The 18,595-nt window shown below is 31.1% G+C and overlaps 3 protein-coding genes across 8 annotated transcripts in view; 1 reads left to right on the forward strand and 2 right to left on the reverse strand.

The window, feature by feature from the left end:
• Nucleotides 1-405: 405 nt before the first annotated feature.
• Nucleotides 406-6,224, forward strand: LOC138940267 (clavesin-1). 5 transcript variants are annotated; one of them, XM_070309000.1, is made up of 6 exons: nt 406-703; nt 1,922-2,392; nt 4,620-5,016; nt 5,370-5,680; nt 5,756-5,849; nt 5,928-6,224. In XM_070309000.1, the coding sequence occupies exons 3-6, from the start codon at nt 4,623-4,625 to the stop codon at nt 6,077-6,079; spliced, it is 951 nt and encodes a 316-aa protein (XP_070165101.1). In that variant the 5' UTR covers nt 406-703; nt 1,922-2,392; nt 4,620-4,622; the 3' UTR covers nt 6,080-6,224. The 5 variants fall into 5 exon arrangements, with proteins under 5 accessions (XP_070165101.1, XP_070165100.1, XP_070165102.1 ...); XM_070308999.1 differs by lacking the exon at nt 406-703 and having other exon boundaries at nt 1,862-2,392; XM_070309001.1 differs by lacking the exon at nt 406-703 and having other exon boundaries at nt 1,862-2,083.
• Nucleotides 5,240-9,433, reverse strand: LOC138940268 (methylmalonic aciduria and homocystinuria type D homolog, mitochondrial). Of its 2 annotated transcripts, none has more exons than XM_070309005.1 (5): nt 9,282-9,433; nt 9,072-9,216; nt 8,149-8,561; nt 7,833-8,049; nt 5,240-7,659 (listed from the first exon to the last, which is right to left on the reverse strand). In XM_070309005.1, exons 2-5 carry the CDS (start codon nt 9,214-9,216, stop codon nt 7,583-7,585), a joined length of 852 nt encoding a protein of 283 aa, XP_070165106.1. In that variant the 5' UTR covers nt 9,282-9,433; the 3' UTR covers nt 5,240-7,582. The 2 variants fall into 2 exon arrangements, with proteins under 2 accessions (XP_070165106.1, XP_070165107.1); XM_070309006.1 differs by having other exon boundaries at nt 5,241-7,659; nt 9,308-9,420.
• Nucleotides 9,434-10,757: 1,324 nt separating this feature from the next.
• The window catches only part of LOC138940375 (uncharacterized), a 35,226-nt gene continuing 27,388 nt past the window's right edge, over nt 10,758-18,595 (reverse strand). The window contains exon 11 of the transcript XR_011447985.1: nt 10,758-16,922. The gene's annotated coding sequence lies outside the window, so the exon portion shown is untranslated. The remainder of the gene's footprint in view (nt 16,923-18,595) is intronic.

The following is an 18,595-nucleotide window of genomic DNA, read 5'->3' on the forward strand; positions in this document are numbered from 1 at the left end:
CCATTTTCCGCAATCGTTATAAATACGTGATTTCATTTGCAAATACGTCATGCTTAAAATCTAAAAAAAGTTACGGTAATAATTAATTATTATTTATCTGTTAACAAGTTTTATCTGTCTCACAAGATAAATAATTTTATGTCATTATCTTTATGCATAATTTTTAAACTTTGGCTTATAACGGTATTTATTCTGATTTATAAAGATAATTTATAGTAACGTCAACCACGCTGTCAAATTAATTTATTATTTAATATACAATATATAGCCAAATATATATATTTTTAAATATTAAAATATCTCTGCGTAATGTATATATTAAATTGTAATATTACATAATAAATTTCATTAATTTGAGATTTTCTTTCTTTCTCTCTCTCTCTCTCTCTCTCTCTAAATATTTCCTCTTGTATTTCAATATACGACAAGAGAAGTATTCTCTATATTTCATATTTTGCATTAGGGAAATACGAGAAAACCGAATTAAAGAGAATTGCATCAAATTTATCAATTTTTCGACAAAATTGATCGTGTTGCGCGAAGAGTAATGATATAGATCTGTATGCTCCTAGATATGAAGTGAAAAAATAATCTTGATATTCATCAGAAGGCTCGGTAATCATCGCTCGAATGAGCGAGTGAAAGTAAAATGAAAAATTATAAAAGAAAGTGAATCGTTCAGCAATGTTGGCATTCAAGAATGGTGAGCTTCTTTGGTGCTTTTAATACGAAAGTAATATGATACTTTAATTTGTATATACGTGACCAATTACTATATATCAACAAAAATTTTGCAACAATCTTTTTCTCACTTGATATAACGATTAACGAAACGTGCTTCTTCTCTTTTATGTGACCTAAATTGCTTTAGACTTTTACAATAATACATATAAGAAAGTAAGAGAAATTATTGCACGAAATATGAATTATTTTTAGATTCTTTTGTGAAAGTATGAACAGATTGTATTTATGCAAAGATTACATGTTTTATATTTTTATGTGACTAAACTGCACATATATATATATATATATATATATATATATACGTAAGTATAAGAGCTTATATAAAATAACAACATTTATATTTTTATTACTATCTTTACAACATTAGATTATAGCGGTCTACAAAATTATGTTTTCTTTCATTTAATTTTAAGATTATATTCGATGGGAACAGATGAATTCAGCATTACATAAATACTAGTTATTCCACTTGATAATTCGCATTTGTTAATGCAAATGAGTAACAGCCAACTCAGCTTTAAATGTGAATATTATGTGACAGGATATTAACTGTCATAGATTCTTTCTACGTTAATGATTATTGCAAATAAATTCCACCATTTGCAATAAATTAAATCATTTAATAAGAATTCTTTTCAGAAAAAATATTAATCTTATATATGGGCGGGTCATAAAATTGAAGCAAGAATTTTAGAAAATTTAATAAGTTTCGCTAATTGTAAATTAGAGAAACTTTTCATAAATAATATTAAAATATCTCTCCATGGATTAAAATAAAAACAGAACACACACACACACACACACACATATTGTAACTTATTCAAAATTTATGTCCTATACACAATATTGAAAAAGACTACATGATCGAATTTAATTTAGAAATCAAAAATCAATATTTATGTAAAAAATTATTAATAAGTCTTAAAAAGACATAGATTCTAATTTCATACATTAAAATCATTTAAATTGATTAGTTATTTATCCATGATGGAATTAGTAAATACAGATATACTTGGTTCTTCTATATATATGTATAAAGGATTTTTTTCTCTTTACGTACATACAATATATTGACAATATATATTGGCACTATTATATATACATATTCTGTTTTTAATTAATATTGTAAAGTACCAACATACCTGTGTGGTATATAATAGACGCACATATCTTGTAGATATCGCGTGAGTGTGAGCGAGAGATGGAGAACGTTGACAAGATGTAGGTGAAGGTCCTGAAAGTCCGTTCATGTTGGAGAGTCAGCACCACCACGACAATCCCGCTTTAAATTGACCAGCCGATCGAGCAGCCGGATTACTTTGGTGTACATCGCTCGACAGTTAACATCTATTTCTCGTTTCATACTGTGTGTTAAGTCGGATTTTCGTTCCGCGTCGCGGATAAATGTGTTCTCCAAACCGAAACATTAAGTGGAATTAAGTAGTGAAACATCGACTGAAAATCTCAATCGATTATATGATTTCGATTTGATAGAATCCAGCAACAATTAAAATTTCTTGAAGAAACGTAAAGAGAAGAAGAAGAAAAAGGAAATTATCTCGAAGAAGGAAGAAAAAATTAATTTTACTGAAAAAAATTAATCAAATATTAATCAAATATTAATTATACATTGATCTATCAAGTGCGTGTGAGTAAAATATTTGATATAATTAAAACCACCTTTTATATATGGAATTATACGTATGAATAATGAGTATCTACGGATCTGAATAAATATAATAATTAAAAACGAGGCTTCTTAGATATCTAAATAAATTATTAAAAGTACCTGTTAACAAGGCATTTTTCAAAAGACAAATAAAATAAAATAATTCTCTTTTTAACCAATTAGATAAAGAATAATATCCATACAAATATAAATTAAGCTTTATGCGGAATTGAAAGAATATACGAAAGGAAAACAAGGATAAGAAAAACGCGGAAGTTGAAAAATTTAAGAGCAAGAAATCGGAACTGTTAAATCGACCGATTAATCGAAAAATCGAATTAAAGTTTCTAACAAGCCATTCAATTTAAAGTTTCTTTCGCGGATAGATAAAAGCGTTCAGCGAACGTAAGTAGTAAAAGTGCATCAATATAACTCGTCCATCGAGTTTGCGCGATAATTTTCTCACTATCTACATTGTCTTTTCCATTGATATAGTAGCAATTCTTCTTTCGCAATAATCTTTTATAATAATATATATTCGATAGATATTTAAGATATTTCGAGATTGCTATTTTTTCGATATATTAAGTGAGCAAATTAATTCGATGCTTTTTAAACAAAAATTAAGATTTATTTATTATTAGAATAGAAGAACACGCATAATTTTTTAATTATATTAAAATAATTTTCGCTATTTTTAATGTCCTTACGTCATTTCTCTAATTTAAACGCGAGACAAAAATTTTCAAGCTTCTAACCGGAATGTGGTTGATCTCTCAAATCAAAGTCCATCAATGAAATTTTTTACATCATTTTTATATCATTTCTTACATATTTTAGAATTCATTATACCGTCGCTAAAATCGAAGAAATTATTTTTATGACTTCAGCAGCATTTTTTAAAATTGAAACACAAATAAAATATTATATAATGCTAAATATATGCTGTTTTCTTATTTATTACGCATCTTATAAGATCGTTTGCATACGATCATTTCATACGGCCTTTTGCGAACGTTGATAGCAGCAATTCAAAATCACATTATTTAAATTTAAATATTTAAATCTAAATTATTTTAATGGATAAAAATATTGAATATACCTAACTTTCGGGTTGAAACAATATTGCGTTGGTGCACGTTGGTTTACGGTATTGCGCTTCGGATGCCGCGATAGAAAGTTGGATACATCGCGAAACGTGTGTGTATATGTGTGTTCTCGTTATGCATAGCTGTTGAGGCCCCTTCGTATACTACTTCCTTTCGATGTCTCACTTTCATTCCGCAAGTTGTTTAAGCTTCGTATACACGTGCAGAATTATAAAAATAATTTCTCTCACATTGGATATAGTTTCTCAAAAAAAATAATGAAATGGAAAATCTCGGCACTGTTAATTTAAAATTGTTTGCGTGATATCAGACATATGCGCTTGCATTAGAATTATTTTTACAACAAAAAATTATTAATTAAATATCCAATTATTTAATTAAATATTAAAATTATCGTGATATATAAAAGAATTATATTTAAAAATTTAGTTTTAAATATGAAAAGAGTAGAAGAAATAACATATTATATTTACTTCTTTATTTTATCTAAAATTTATAAACAATAACATTTTTATTAATAATTGAATGTGTATTTTGATTGTGAAATTCAATTTTATAAATATAAGAATAAAAGTAAACTTAAAGAAAAAAATGTTATTTATATATCGTTACACAAATTTTTAATATCAAAAATCAAATGCTTTATGTAAATTTTTTATCTTCGTTATATCTTCGCTATACTAATACAATTCTCTATTACAGACTGTACACTGTAATATCTCAATACTTCGTCTGCTTTCTCTTTACGCTCCATATCGTATTAACAGCTCCTAGAAAATATAATTTGACCAAGAATCCTAATTCGATTTTCTCGTTTCATTAATATGATTTTTTTACATCTTTAGTGATAATTATAGACATTGTTACCTCGTTTTGTGTTGTTAATTCAGTATTATAAATTAAATGAAATTAATTGACGATATTTTAATTTCCTAAAAAAATTAGTATTTAGTTAGTTCGATCAATTTAAATATATATCCGAATGTACCTTACACGGCTCCTGTTTCTCGAAAGATATAGCGGATAACGGGATAACGTTGTTCGATCGGGACACAGGATCCATTGGGATAGAATGTCAAGCTCGAATTACTTTTCAGACAATGGTGACGGAGGGGCAGCAAGAAGAGTACGAGTACAAGAGCACGTTGGATGTAGACACGCTGGAAGCGGCCAGATTGGAGCTTCGCGAGGATGACAATACGAGGGAACAGGCTTTGGAGCAGTTCCGTCATTGGATCCAAAAGCATCCCGCGATCAAAAAGTGTAGGACCGATTCGCTATTCCTATTGAGATTCCTCAGAACGAAGAAATTCAGTCTGCCGATGGCACAAGAGATGCTCGAACGCTATCTCACCATCAGACAACTCTATCCCGACTGGTTTCAGAAGCTCGACATCGATGACCCGGAGCTCGAGGCCATCATCGACAGCGGCTACCTGGTACCTTTACCGAAACGGGATCGGCATGGTCGAAAAGTGATACTGTCGTGTGCAGGTAATGATCCTGAAAATGCAAAGAGCCAAAGATTAGTTTAAAATTCAGTTAAAAAAACGATATTTTCAAAATTATATATATAATTCTAATCTTTCTAATAGGTAATATTGATTTTGAAAATCAATTCATTTTTCTTTTTATTTCTACAAAGATTTTTAAACTTTAGATTTAAGTTTACTGTATAATATTGTTGATTATACAATCATAATATATTTTGTTTCTTGAACTTCATAATTCTCTTAGATCGTATTTTAAATTATTATTAATACAGCATCTTTTCTGTTTTATAATTTTATGATATTATTCTCCGAATAGATTAGATATCTGCTTTACTTTATTTTTCTGTTTTTAAGGACGTTTCGATCCTTGCAAATTCTCGTCGGTACATATGGCGCGAGTCCATAGCATGGTGGTTGAGACTCTGATGGACGACGAGGAGAATCAGATCCGCGGTTATACACATCTCAACGACGAGTCTGGATTGACCATGAGCCATCTCAGCGCGTGGTCCTTCACGGACATTCGCAATATGTTGAGATGCATACAGAATAGCACCCCGATGCGTCACAAGGAGACGCACTTGATCAATATTCCTGGCAGCGTAGCGAAGATCATTGAGTTCGCCATTTCGCTGCTTAATGATAAGCTCAAGTCTCGCGTTATGGTAAACATCACGAATTATGACTCCGTATGGAAATTTACATGACTGATAAATAACGTTTCTAACGTATCTTGGCAGATACACAAGGATATAGAGGAACTGAGAGAAGCGATAGATCCGAAAATACTACCGAAGGAATACGGAGGAGAAATTCCACTCTCGGAAATGATCGGTATGGAGAGATTTCTTTTGAATTTTGGATAGGTTTTTATATTGTTTTACTTTTTCCTTCACAATGTCTATCTTTCAGCTGAATTCAAAAAGGATCTGAAAGAGAAGAGAGAACAACTCAAGGCTCTAGACAATATGTACATCGAGTTTTCATTAAAAGATTATCACGCGGCTAATAACGAAGAGCTGGGCGGAATATGCGGTTCGTTTCGAAAGTTAGAAGTCGATTGAGGGCTAATTTATTTCTATTTCAATCTCATATTAATAGCATCTAATTTTAATAATTATTTTCGTGTGATTGCATCTCATGTATCAAGGAGCAGTCGTTTTGATAAAAATTGAGATACTTTATTATTATCTTTTTTTAACGCAAAATGATCATTTATATATAGAAATATGTCATTATATTGTGACATACAAATTATAAATATCTCAAGAATCTTAACTAACTGGTTTTAATGCTATTTACATAGTCCTTTTCTTTCTAGATTCTATTTATATTAAACGAAAAAAATATTTTAATGTTAAATTTTAAATGTTTAGCGTTAAGTAACATTGGTACAATCGGATCTGTATATGAAATAAGTATAAAGGAATTTATATTTTTATGTGCTATACCCCTCATAAAGCATTGTGTGAATAGTAATCCATTAACTTATAATCTAAACGCAATAAGTCTCTCTCATGTAACAATTAAGATTCACTAGCGTATACGAGCGAGTTAATATTCGTTCCGCCGGTGGTACCAAGTTACCTATGACCTTTATAAGTCATTATCTTGACTATATCTTAAAACAAATTGTGACTTGACACAATCCTACCGTTCCTTTGTTGTTGCAATTATGAAACGCGCACTCGCATCGTTTTAATTAGCGGATATTTTTTATATACTTATATTTGAGTTAAAGCATAACAGCTTCCCTTAGCTTAAGCATATATATATAACTTTAGAGTTTGTGAATTTTCATTGAAGTTTTTAGTGAATAAAATAAAACTCTGGGATGTTTGATAAGAAATTTTCTTGTGGGTTTGTAATGTATAATTGCAATCTTGTGATTATTTAGTCATTGTTAGTTACTCTAATTATACTCAAATTGTGACTAAATTTCAATTATATGGCCCACATATTTTTACTGATATTTCACACCCACTGAATGAAAAATGTGATATATAATTCTGATTTGACTTTTCTAACATGAAAATTTACAAATTAATACAAAACAGATATCGGACGGTCACATTTTGTGCCGAATATATACAGACTCTTACAATTTGAACATAATTTATTTAATATTCATTATCTTAAAAAGAATAACGGTGTGTGATAGAAATATAAATAGTTTTATAAGCAGTTTTGTAATTTTTATGCATATATTATATAAATAAAAAAATATATTATTATCCATAATTACTGAAAGGATTTTTCCAAATAAGACCAATAAAATAAGACCAATAAAACCTATAATTTAAAACTTTAATTACAGTATTTCACTAAATAAATGTGGATCGTTTACGAGACGATGTAAGGCGTACTCCACTAATGCATTGATCAAGAGTATATCGACAAAATATACAATCAGAATTCAACGAATCATTGTTTGTTCCATCATGTTTTTCAATCGTTGATGCATATGTAGAAATGTGTAATAATTTTTATAATTTTAAGGATAGAGGATCTATCAATATAAGTAAACTAAACATTTTTTTATATATATAATGTACACGTAAATATTTTTATTGATCCTCATCACCATCGTTAATTATTTGTTCTAATAACTCAGTGTTTGGCGGCGCTGTAGTATAAAGGCTTCCTAAAATCGACAGGGGAAAATCGTAATGCATCAATACAAACTGAATATTATTCGAAAATCTTCGTAGTCATAAGCAAAAAAGTAAGTAAAACGTTATTATAAAACTGCAAATATATCCGTATCTTGAAAATACTGCAGACTATTATCATTATTATGTACAGCTATTTACATACCAATAAAATTTTGTAGACTATTGTCAAATGTAATAATTTTGCAATTGTTTCTTTGTTTTACTTTAAATCCTATACAGCGAAATCGTTGATCGGTTTCATATAAGTTGACGCTCTTTCGTGAACTCAAGTGGGGTTGTCCACTAAAGGGATTAATAAAGTCTGCCCAATAACCAGCCATTTTGAGCTTGGTGCATATATTCCAGGCTGCTAGAACAAACTAATAGACTAATATATATGTATTTCATAGATATTTTCTATTTTTGAATTTTATTCATACAATTGTCATATATTACTTTACAATATATATTTAGCTCACATATTTGGCAAGTTTCTCTGTTTCCGCTTCTTTACGCCATTTCATTGAGTTAAGATTTGCCTCTTGACGAATAGTTATAATGGTGAGTTGCGATGAGGTCACATCCAAGCATTCTGGAAACAGTTCTTCTATGCTTTTTCGCAAAAGAACAGGGCATTCCTGTGCCATATAATCCAACATTGGCTGCATGACTTTCCAATTTTCTTTATTTCTTTGATATTCATTTTTATCATTTAAAGATTCTACAAACTCTTCTTCATTAGATGGCTCAACAAAGTAAGTCTTAACTTGGGCAGTAGTTTTAGCATCTAACCAAGCGGGGCCTACACTTCCAGGAAGATAAAATCGAAAGCCTCTCGGTGTTAACAATTTCCAATTAGAATTGGTATCCCATGCGCTGTTGTCAATATCTCCTTGTTTTGTAAAACATTCATAATAACAAATACTATTTAAATGAGAAATATATTTGGATTTCGATAGTTTATATGAAATAAAAAAATTGGCAACTCTACAGTTAATAAAAGCAGTTTTAATATAAAGATTTCACAGCAAATATAAGATTCAATAAGATAGCAAGAAATTATAATCAATTATGATATAATTAAGCTAGAGATCATTGTATCATTTTTCATGTGATTAATATCAACTCCAGCACATATAATTCTTTAATATAAGAATTTTTAATATGCATTTAATTACAATTAATACATATTACTGCAAAAATATGTATAAAATCTATATAATCTTTTTGCAGATCAATATTATTGTTTTAAAGAGACATAAAATAATAATAACTTCATTTATATAAGTAAGTTTTTAATGATCATAATGACCTTGAAGAAAACAGATTTTAGATGTGACCTTATAGGTCAATGACGTTGGCTTTTTCATTGGTAACATTATGAAATAAAGAGATCACTCACCATCTAAGGAATCACCATTAGACTTGACGATTTTGTGTAAGGAGATACTGGTACTTCTGTCACTGCGACGTGAATAGAGAACTCTCGGTACCAAATTAAATAGCCACGAAATACCGCGCTTTCTCCCGTTTCTTATACAGAGCATCTGGAAGTATTGTTTTTGTAGGTTACATTCATAAATCAATCATCTGAGAAACCATCACTTCGTACTCTCACAGATGAGCATTATCCTTTACCGTGACGAGTAACAATACATCGTTAGAACGCAATTTACATAATAAATTTAGATCACTTAATGAAAACAATATATTTGCGCACACTTGATTAAAACTATATCTATATTCTTTATTTATAATACATCGCGCAGCATATTAAAGTGCGTTCGAAAATCCTACTCGTGGAACTAGCATTGAACTGTCCTGATTGGTCAATTAAAGGCTACTTTAGTCCGTAGGATTTTCGAACGCACTCTATTCGTGCCACTTGACAGGTGCTGCCATCGTCGAAAAAACCGTTGAGGGAATGTACGGTGTACGGTATTCATGGAGTAATCTCGTCCCTTATTCTTATTTTTTTCACGCATAATTTATTACGTATCAACATTATTCCATCAAGCATCGGTGAGAGAGCAGTAAAGATTGCTGGTCTAGGTAAATTGAAAAATTTATTCTGTCCTTTTTTGAAAAAAATACGTCACTATTTTACGATGTAATATTCGCAGAATTAATTACACGTTTCTATAATAATTTATTATTTCGACCATTTATTAAAATATTTCGAATTTTACATCCATTTTAAATAATATAGTTTTATTTAATTGCACTTCGTGTATTTATTTTCTTTTCTCTTCCGAAAAGATTAAAAATGTATATACACATATATATATATATATATTTTTTATATTATTAAATGCGAAAAAGTGCAACTACACGAACTTATCTAATTATTGCGATGACTTCACTCCTTTGATATTTTGAAAATCGCAAAAGATTTTCCGATAGACCTTTCGCGGTCATTCACTGAACGTGTCGCAAATGAAGGAGTCGCATTCGAATCGCTCATTGTCAATACATTTCGCGTTATCGTTGCTATTTAAAAGTAAATTTCGCGCGCGAAGAATTATCGCGAGTGTGTCTCGTCAAGTATATCGGCCGTTAATTGTAATGTAGTAAATGTTATAACCGCGATACGCCGATATCAAGATTTCGTTATCATTTCGGTTGCACGTATCGCACGGTTATCTTCTCGCCGAAATGCAGCGAAATCATTTCGTTAGGTGTGTGTATACATATATCTTTGTTTCATAACTATATATACATAGCTGAATTAATACTATTTTATTTTATTATTGAGAATCAGACTTTTGTCATATATTATATTAGCAAATTATTCTGTTAATTTTCATATCTGTAAATAATATTTTTCTCGAATTATATCAACATTTTTTTATCTATTTATTATATTGCCTTCATAAATTTTTATAATTATTCCATAATATAGGAAAATTATATTTTTTTATAACTAAATCTGAATCAGCGCATGCCTATCATTGTGATATTATCAACAATGGGTCTTGGATTTTTTTTTTTTTTTTTTTTTTATGTAAATTAAGGAGCGCTATTGAAATGTCGCAAAAATCGATTATAATTAATGTTTGGTGAGAAAACTGCTCCCGAATATATTAGGCAAAATTCTTTATTGATTACATTTTACAGTTACATCTTTTACTGGGTCGTGATAATCTGAAAAAGTTTGGTATCTCGTGAAATAAAACGCCAAGCGCCGGAATTATACTGTATGCAGTATTATAATAAATTTTAATTTTATATGACAAAATTCACATAAATATATGTTACGTTACACGCTATAAGAGGGAATGTAGCTCGTGCATGTGAAAGTGTGGATGTATGTGTGTATGTGTGTATGGACACTTCACGATCGTTTCTACGATCGAGTGTCGACGATGTCGCGGGTACGATATATATGTATATATGTATATATATAAAGATGTCTATATATAATACACGGGATAAAAACATTGTAAGAAACTAATACGTCGAATTATTTCTCGTCGTCAATGGAATCACGTGGACGTCCTCCACTTGGTGTATCCGCATATTAAACCTTCCGCGTCTCTCAAACATTCGGTAAAATATGCAATAACCGAGCAATGTCGGAATAATTTCTTTTTTCATTTCTATTGCCGAACGAATAATCGTTTTTTCATGCAACATTTTGCAGGCTTCGAATTCGATTCATCGTTTTAACGAAGACAGAAAGGACGATAGGTTACAACAGAGCTTCCGCATGCGTCCGATTCGTGGACATCTCGACCGGATGTATATGAGAGAACGAGAAGACGGTAAGTTATAGAAAGTTACACCTAAAATGGACATGACCGCATATACATGGCAAAAAGAAAAAATTTTAATTCACCCAAAAATAATTTTAATGCACAAAAATAATTAAGGGCGTATGTATTTAAATGGAGCTTAGGAATTTTTTAAAATTAATAATAATAATAAACTTAGATATTAATATGTGTATATAAAACTTCTGTAGTTAAAACAAAAAAAAAAAAAAATTCTTTTTTGTGGAAAAAAAAAATCTTGTAATAGATTTATAAAATCATAAAAAATATAAAGTTTTTATATAAAATAATAATTTGAAATGTTTTAATAGAGTATAAAAGAGATATACATTTTTAAATATTTCAATATTTTCTCTCGCATTCTATAACGAACAAAAAAAATTATGCTTTTCTTTATATGATATACTATATATACTATTTTTGATTTCCTCTATGAAAATTCTTTTTACATATTACATATAAATTACACCGCATGGTAAACATTGAACATTAAATAAGTGTGAACATTAATTAAGTATTTCATGATATTTGGACATTTATCAATTCGCTCGCAAATTCTATCGATGATCTCATTCGTACAATATTATAATTGATCGTGATGTTCGTCACTTTCATAATTTGTTTTATTATGTACGCCGAGAACTTTTCTCACGTATTTATCATTAACATACGACAAGGCAATATGTCCACGAATCGTTTTCAAAAGTAAATCACGAGAATGATAGGGACGGTGTGTCAATGGTTTATCGATCCCAAAAACTTTCCGACACGAAACAGTCCCTTTTAGCCGCACGTCTAAAAGTCGTTCTAAGTCAGCATTTTCCAAAAAGCGATATTTTGTTTCCCAGAGGCAAAAGCCATAGGGAAATACTCTCGGATAGCAATGATTAGTCGTGTAGAGTATAAAAAAAGTACTATGATAAGTATTTGCGTAAATTGTTTCATGAAAAAGAGAAAGTGAGATTGTTCGCGTAAATAGAAAAATTCGTGGAAAATCCGTAGAAAATTCACGAACTTTTTAATTTTTTTTTTAAAGGAATAAAAATATGTGGAACCTTGCAAATCATTGCCTTAACCGAAAAACGACAGAATACCGACGCCATTTCCCACTTTTGATCGGTATTATATTAGTTAATCACTATGTGTTGTCGAAATATTGATATAAGTACGATACATTCACAGAAAGAGACAAGAAAATTCTCGGCCGACTCTGAGTCTGGTGTCGTATTGTTATTTTTCTTTTTTTTTCTTTTTCTTTTAACTTCCCTTACATATACAGGTACGGATATATAACATCGATTTGTGTGAAATCGCCTAATCGCTAGGCTATGGTCCGCAATGTATTCGTCAATGCTTAGGTACGCGCCAAATATATATACCAGCTTGTCTCCGTGGCATTTTGGATTAACGTAAGGCACGTACCTGGCAATCAGCATCCTAAACCTAAATCTATAGGTAATTCGTGCACGAGACGTCCCTTGCGTCTTCAATCGTCCCCTATCGGCTACGATATTATCTCCGACTCCGCCCGAAAGCGAATCGAGCGGATTTTATGGGCGTAAATTTCCGATTATTCATGCAGAACGAGGACGATGATAATTATGATAATTATACGTAATTACCGACAGCTATAAATATAATTATATACGTATGATTGAAATAGCACCTGACGGTGTTTACATTTATTACGAATAATTATAATATTTATTCCATTCTGATTATACACACACACACATAGTAATTCTTTATAATATTAATTAGTGAAAGTCTTTGTTGTATAAAATGTAATTAATGTCTATAGAGTATTATTTTATAATTATATAATATTTAAAGAAAAAGAAACACGCATACATGCATAAAATTAAAAATATATTTAGCTAATATTAAATTTTATCTATAGTATTGAAAATCCATTATAGTTAATGCAATCGTAACAGATTTATATTAACTCTTTCAAACTAGATTATCATAAAATATTAATTTATTATGAAATTGTTATATGAAATGTTCAATTTGTTGAGAAATATTCGCTACATTCGTTGCTTTATTTCGCAAAACATGAATATATAAATCATAAGATAATTTATTATATACATATATACATACAATAAATACTTAACAATCTTTTTAGTAAAAATTAGAAAAATTATTCCTGATTGTATAATTAATTGATTCAGTCTGTATAAAATTATAAGCAAAATCAGAAAGATATTTGCATATTTTAATTGGTAAAACATCATCGTCCTACATAAAATACTTATTTCCCGAAATAAAAAGCCGTGCGAAACGATATCGCGATGCAAGGGTCATCATGCGTGGCAATTACATTTTTTGTCGTCATACCTTGATACGCAGCATTTTGCCGGGATATCCTCTGATGGAGAAGTCGATAGAAAGGATACATCGAGTACGCATACATACAATGCTCGTGCACAATTTTGCGAAAATGTGATCGTTCGCATTGCGAAACATTGTCTTCATTAAAATCGTGCGTTTCAAGATGGACGGAAAATCATTGTTTACGATTACCTTGTTAAGTGCTTTATTTCCCAAACGCATCGTTTTTTTATCCCTGTTTCTCGCCGCCAAATATATTTCACGAATATTAAGATGTTATTTCCCATATGTTTCCATCAATTATAATAATATTAATAGCATTAATGGCATAAAAATTGATTTATTATTTTGAAATTAATACTCTTTCATGTGCGCAGTTCTATATGACGAAAACGCCTTTCCTTCATCTTTCCTAATCTCACTTTTATAATTATCATTTATACCGACATATTTTAAGCTAAAATTAAAATCATTTAGCACTATCTACAATCTTTAATTAATAGAGAATAATAGAACAAGGATCAAACAATGAGGATTATTCTTGATTATTGTTTCTCCTACGGATGATCGATTCTTACGAGTTTAAGAATTCTTTTTATTTAAAATTTACAAGGCAATCGGGCCTCTTATAAAACATCCGTTACATTTTTTTTTTTTAAATTAAATCTTCATTAAAATTTTTACAACACCGACTGAAAGTATTTTCGGGATGACATATTTTATCATGCTCATGTATTCTCATATAAAATATTGTTCAGCACTCTTGAGTGAAACGAGCTGAATCGAGGCTTAACTGCGAGGCTTAAAAATAAATTGATTTATATAAAAGAAATTGGTTTCCGCGCATTACAGGTCTTTGTCTTTACATTAATATAGAAGAAAATAAAGAAAAAAAATATATAATCATAGTTATAAATATCTGCGCTATTAAATATATATATCCTTATAAATAATTTTGAAATTTTGAAATTGCGCAATTGTAAAAAGACCCAATAAAATAATTTTAGATATATCAAATTCGTATATTAATATATATCCTTATTTATTTTTCACCAGTATCATCTTTTTCATCAGTACAATATTTTTTTCCTAAGTTTCCTAATTGTTTTCAGAGTGATTCAGCTCGTTTTCATCAAAAAAATGCTTATTGAAATTTTTCGATAGCTTATCGTACATCGTTACGCGATAACGATACAACAAAGTTACGTGCTTATCATAGCGTGCAGGTATATTGATAGTGAGCATCACTGATCTTGTAATCACTGGCAATTTAACGACGACGGTCGCGTAAATATCTCTTGGCGAATTGGCGTATCTCAAGTGATATCCTAGCGTGTGCCCAAGGTCGATTTTTAACAATCAGTCATGCGCATTTTGGACATATTACTTGACTAATCGCTTACTTCGTTAAAACGTGCTCTACTTATATATTTATAAAGCCCCGCGCACCGTGGTCTCATTATTCGCGCATTTTCACAAAAGTGCGATTTTCCCTTCTTCGCGGTCGTTAATAAGAGGATTTAATTCTCCTCAATTCTCCAGAAAATATTAAAAAAAGAAACGTATTTGAATATTTCTACATATCTAGCACCTCTATTAATATAAGATTCCTCACAATTTGCTCGAGTGCTCAAGTAGAAATTATTTCAAAATTTCTTCGCTTTTTACTATGCATCAATATATATTGTCTTATCGTAAATTAATTTAAAAAGAAATTTACACGATCTTTTTTTTTTTCTTATTAAACCAACTTGTTTTACTTAACCTTGTTTTAATTAACCATTGAGAGTAAGATTGAAAATCCTCGCATATTTCGCAGTGATATGCAACGCACGTTCCCATAAAAAAGCACCCATAATATCACGTAGATAATAAATCGCCGTTGGGGAATCGAGCGACATGCATTTAACGAATTTTCGTCGTACTCGCTGAATCGCTTCAGCGCTTCACTCATATACCATATGCTCTTTAATTATCTCCTTTATTACACCGATCCCTTTTTCCCCGCTTAAATGCCATCTCGTAAATTCTCATATGCTATATTCTATTATTGCTTCACATTATTGTAATTTTCTCATCAATGCGATATTATAGCAAATGTTAGACATTCATTGCATTCGATAATTTATCGCGAATATTCCATTACATTCCGGCACACTCGCATATCTCGTTTAATAAACAGCTTAGTATAAACATATCAGCTCGATGGCAAGAACGGCTATCCTTCAAAGCTACCTAAAATAACGCCGACATTAAATGTTAAGCTGTGTCGGGCTTAACGCTGATATCGATTAATGACCAGGTCGGTAGTTGCGACACCATCGATGCATTTCCTATCAAAATTAGTGATAGCATTGACGAAATCCGGTGGCGAAACAAAATACGTTTAAACGCATCGATCCACGTCAGTCGTGAATTATTACGCAAAATTCCGCGAAACCGTGCTTTGAAATTTATTCCAATAGCAAATCTCCCCAAATGTATCCTTCTCTCTTTTCGAATCTGCGCATTGACATCATAGTCCCAAAAATTTATATCGTTATATCAAATTACATAATAAGTTTCATAAGTGGAAATTGATTTAACTATATGCTTTGCAATTATTCCAACAATTTACCGTGCAAGAAAATATAAAAATAAAAGGGAAACACATTCGAGAATGCAACGCTTTGCTTGTATAAGCAATCGTAATTTGATTGGAAAATTTTGAATTAACGGCTAATGCGAACTCTTTTCGCTAAATCGAGTCGCGGTTTTATTTCCGTTTTATCTGGTCGAGGAACGCGGCTTATCGTTCGTTCGTCACGGAAAAGTACGGCAAATCGCGGATCAGACGAAAATAAACTCGACTATGCAAAACCAAATATAAGAACGATGCGAATAAACGTGAACAGACATCAAGATAACGCGACGTAGCTTAGGAAGGAAATATATATATGTATATATCGTACGAGTTCTCTCGCATTTTATAAAAATAAATGTGTGTCGCATGTATGTATGCGTCGTTCTCGTGCGCGGGGCTTCAAATTAATAAGGTGTACGTGCTATTTGATCCACTCACCGTCTCTTAATACATGACGATATTCCAATGGCAAATGGCAATCAATAGTTTCGGGCAATATGCCACAATTCTCTTCTCTGCTCTGCGAGAGAGAAAATGAAAGAGAGATAGATAGATAGATAGAGAGAGAGAGAGAGAGAGAGAGAGAGAGAGAGAGAGAGAGAGAGAGAGAGAGAGAGAGAGAGAGAGAGAGAGAGAGAGAGAGAGAGAGAGAGAGAGAGAGAGAGAGAGAGAGAGATGTACGTACGTCCTAAATAGACAATCGGAATTCGCTAACGAGCTATCGTGTATCAATCGTAAATTGTACGCACACTACACGTAAGCATGTTAATATATCGCTAGCGGGTAGAGATTGAAACCGATGTTACTTTGACGAATAAGTAGCTTCTCGTGCCCGCGGCAAAATACGTTTCGCATCAACTATCGCGTTTCCATTGTCGTGCGTAAATACGGAAATCATTTTACTCGACTGCATTCATCGGGAATATTGTATCAGTTTCAACGTGTTTTAATCCCCATTAGTCGGAGCAAAGATCTCGCGATTAAGAAACTCTACTTGAGTACTTCATCTTTAATCTATAGCAGGATAAAATCGAGCAATTAGATGCGAGATAAACGATTTGTCATCGTAAATTTTAACGCGCATAAATTGCGAATATAAATAAACTCTGTAAGGACGTACATGTCCTAAATTTACTCAATCGCTAGGATTTTATCAAACATCAGCGAATCAATATCCAATCATTCTCATGATTCTCCAATCATTCTCCAATTCAAATCCAGCACTAGTTCAGTATTAGTTAACGTATTCGGATAAGATTTTTGATATAGCTTTATCCCTGTTGATCGATAACGAATAATTTATATTGATCGTTTATTTCTCTTTGTATCTTGGCAAAAAGATTATACTGGCATTAAGGAATTAAGGTCAGCGTGCGATTGAACAAATTCCGACGTGCGACGTGCTACGTCGGTCGGAAATCCTCGCTACGTGTAAAATCTTCATATTTGCATTTTTAAACGAGCGAGATAAAAAATCGCAAAATAAATAATATATATTTTTATATTTATGTACGTACGCACGAACGTGTAAAACGCAGACTCTAAAATATTTATCTTTCTCTCCCTCTTTCTCTTTTAATGAATAATAATGTAAAAAGTATACTTTCCATCGTAGTGCAATCTTTCAAATATGTGTCTTTGACATAAATATTTGATTTAAAAAATGTAAAATAGTATTCTATTTTATACCGCTTTAAATTGTCCAGAGAACAATTGGCGTTTTAAACCATATTTTCGACAGTTTCTTCTGTGCTTGAAATATATTTTTCCATATTTTGACTACCTTTTCGTGACAATATTTGCGATAAATATTTTTCGTTTGATGGTTATTGTGCTTTGCATTCTTTTTCCGATAAAAGATGTGTCATTGGGAAAAAAAACATGTCGTTGAACGATGTTGCACGATGCATGATGAACGCCCGGCAACGCGATCCGATTAGAAATGAATTCCCGCGAGAGATCGCGATTATAAATATAATTAAGAATATTAATTACGATTATTACGCGACTACGAGATAAAAAGATCTCATTGCAAAGATAAAACTAGCCACTGTAGCTAAATTATGAGGAACCGGTGTAATCGAACCGCCGCTCTCTTGAATTCTCTCTGATGTTGATGAGCGAACGGAGCAGGAAAACGAATATAAGAATATCATCGAATCTTTTAACTACTATTCTAGAAGAAGATCCGAG

Source organism: Polyergus mexicanus, unplaced genomic scaffold (assembly GCF_030449975.1).
Source record: "Polyergus mexicanus isolate NDT 795.1 unplaced genomic scaffold, iyPolMexi1.0 SCAF_16, whole genome shotgun sequence".
Taxonomy (NCBI): domain Eukaryota; kingdom Metazoa; phylum Arthropoda; class Insecta; order Hymenoptera; family Formicidae; genus Polyergus; species Polyergus mexicanus.

Bases quoted from the DNA above. Each gene is read 5' to 3' on its own strand.
- LOC138940268 (XM_070309005.1), bottom strand. From the start codon at position 9,216: ATGCTCTGTATAAGAAACGGGAGAAAGCGCGGTATTTCGTGGCTATTT. The intron at 8,562-9,071 runs GTGAGTGATCTC...TTACAAAACAAG, and splicing joins TAATGGTGATTCCTTAGATG to GAGATATTGACAACAGCGCA. The intron at 7,660-7,832 runs GTATGTAAATAG...TGTCGATTTTAG, and splicing joins TAGTCTACAAAATTTTATTG to GAAGCCTTTATACTACAGCG.
- LOC138940267 (XM_070309000.1), top strand. From the start codon at position 4,623: ATGGTGACGGAGGGGCAGCAAGAAGAGTACGAGTACAAGAGCACGTTG. The intron at 5,017-5,369 runs GTAATGATCCTG...TCTGTTTTTAAG, and splicing joins AGTGATACTGTCGTGTGCAG to GACGTTTCGATCCTTGCAAA. The intron at 5,850-5,927 runs GTATGGAGAGAT...TCTATCTTTCAG, and splicing joins TCCACTCTCGGAAATGATCG to CTGAATTCAAAAAGGATCTG.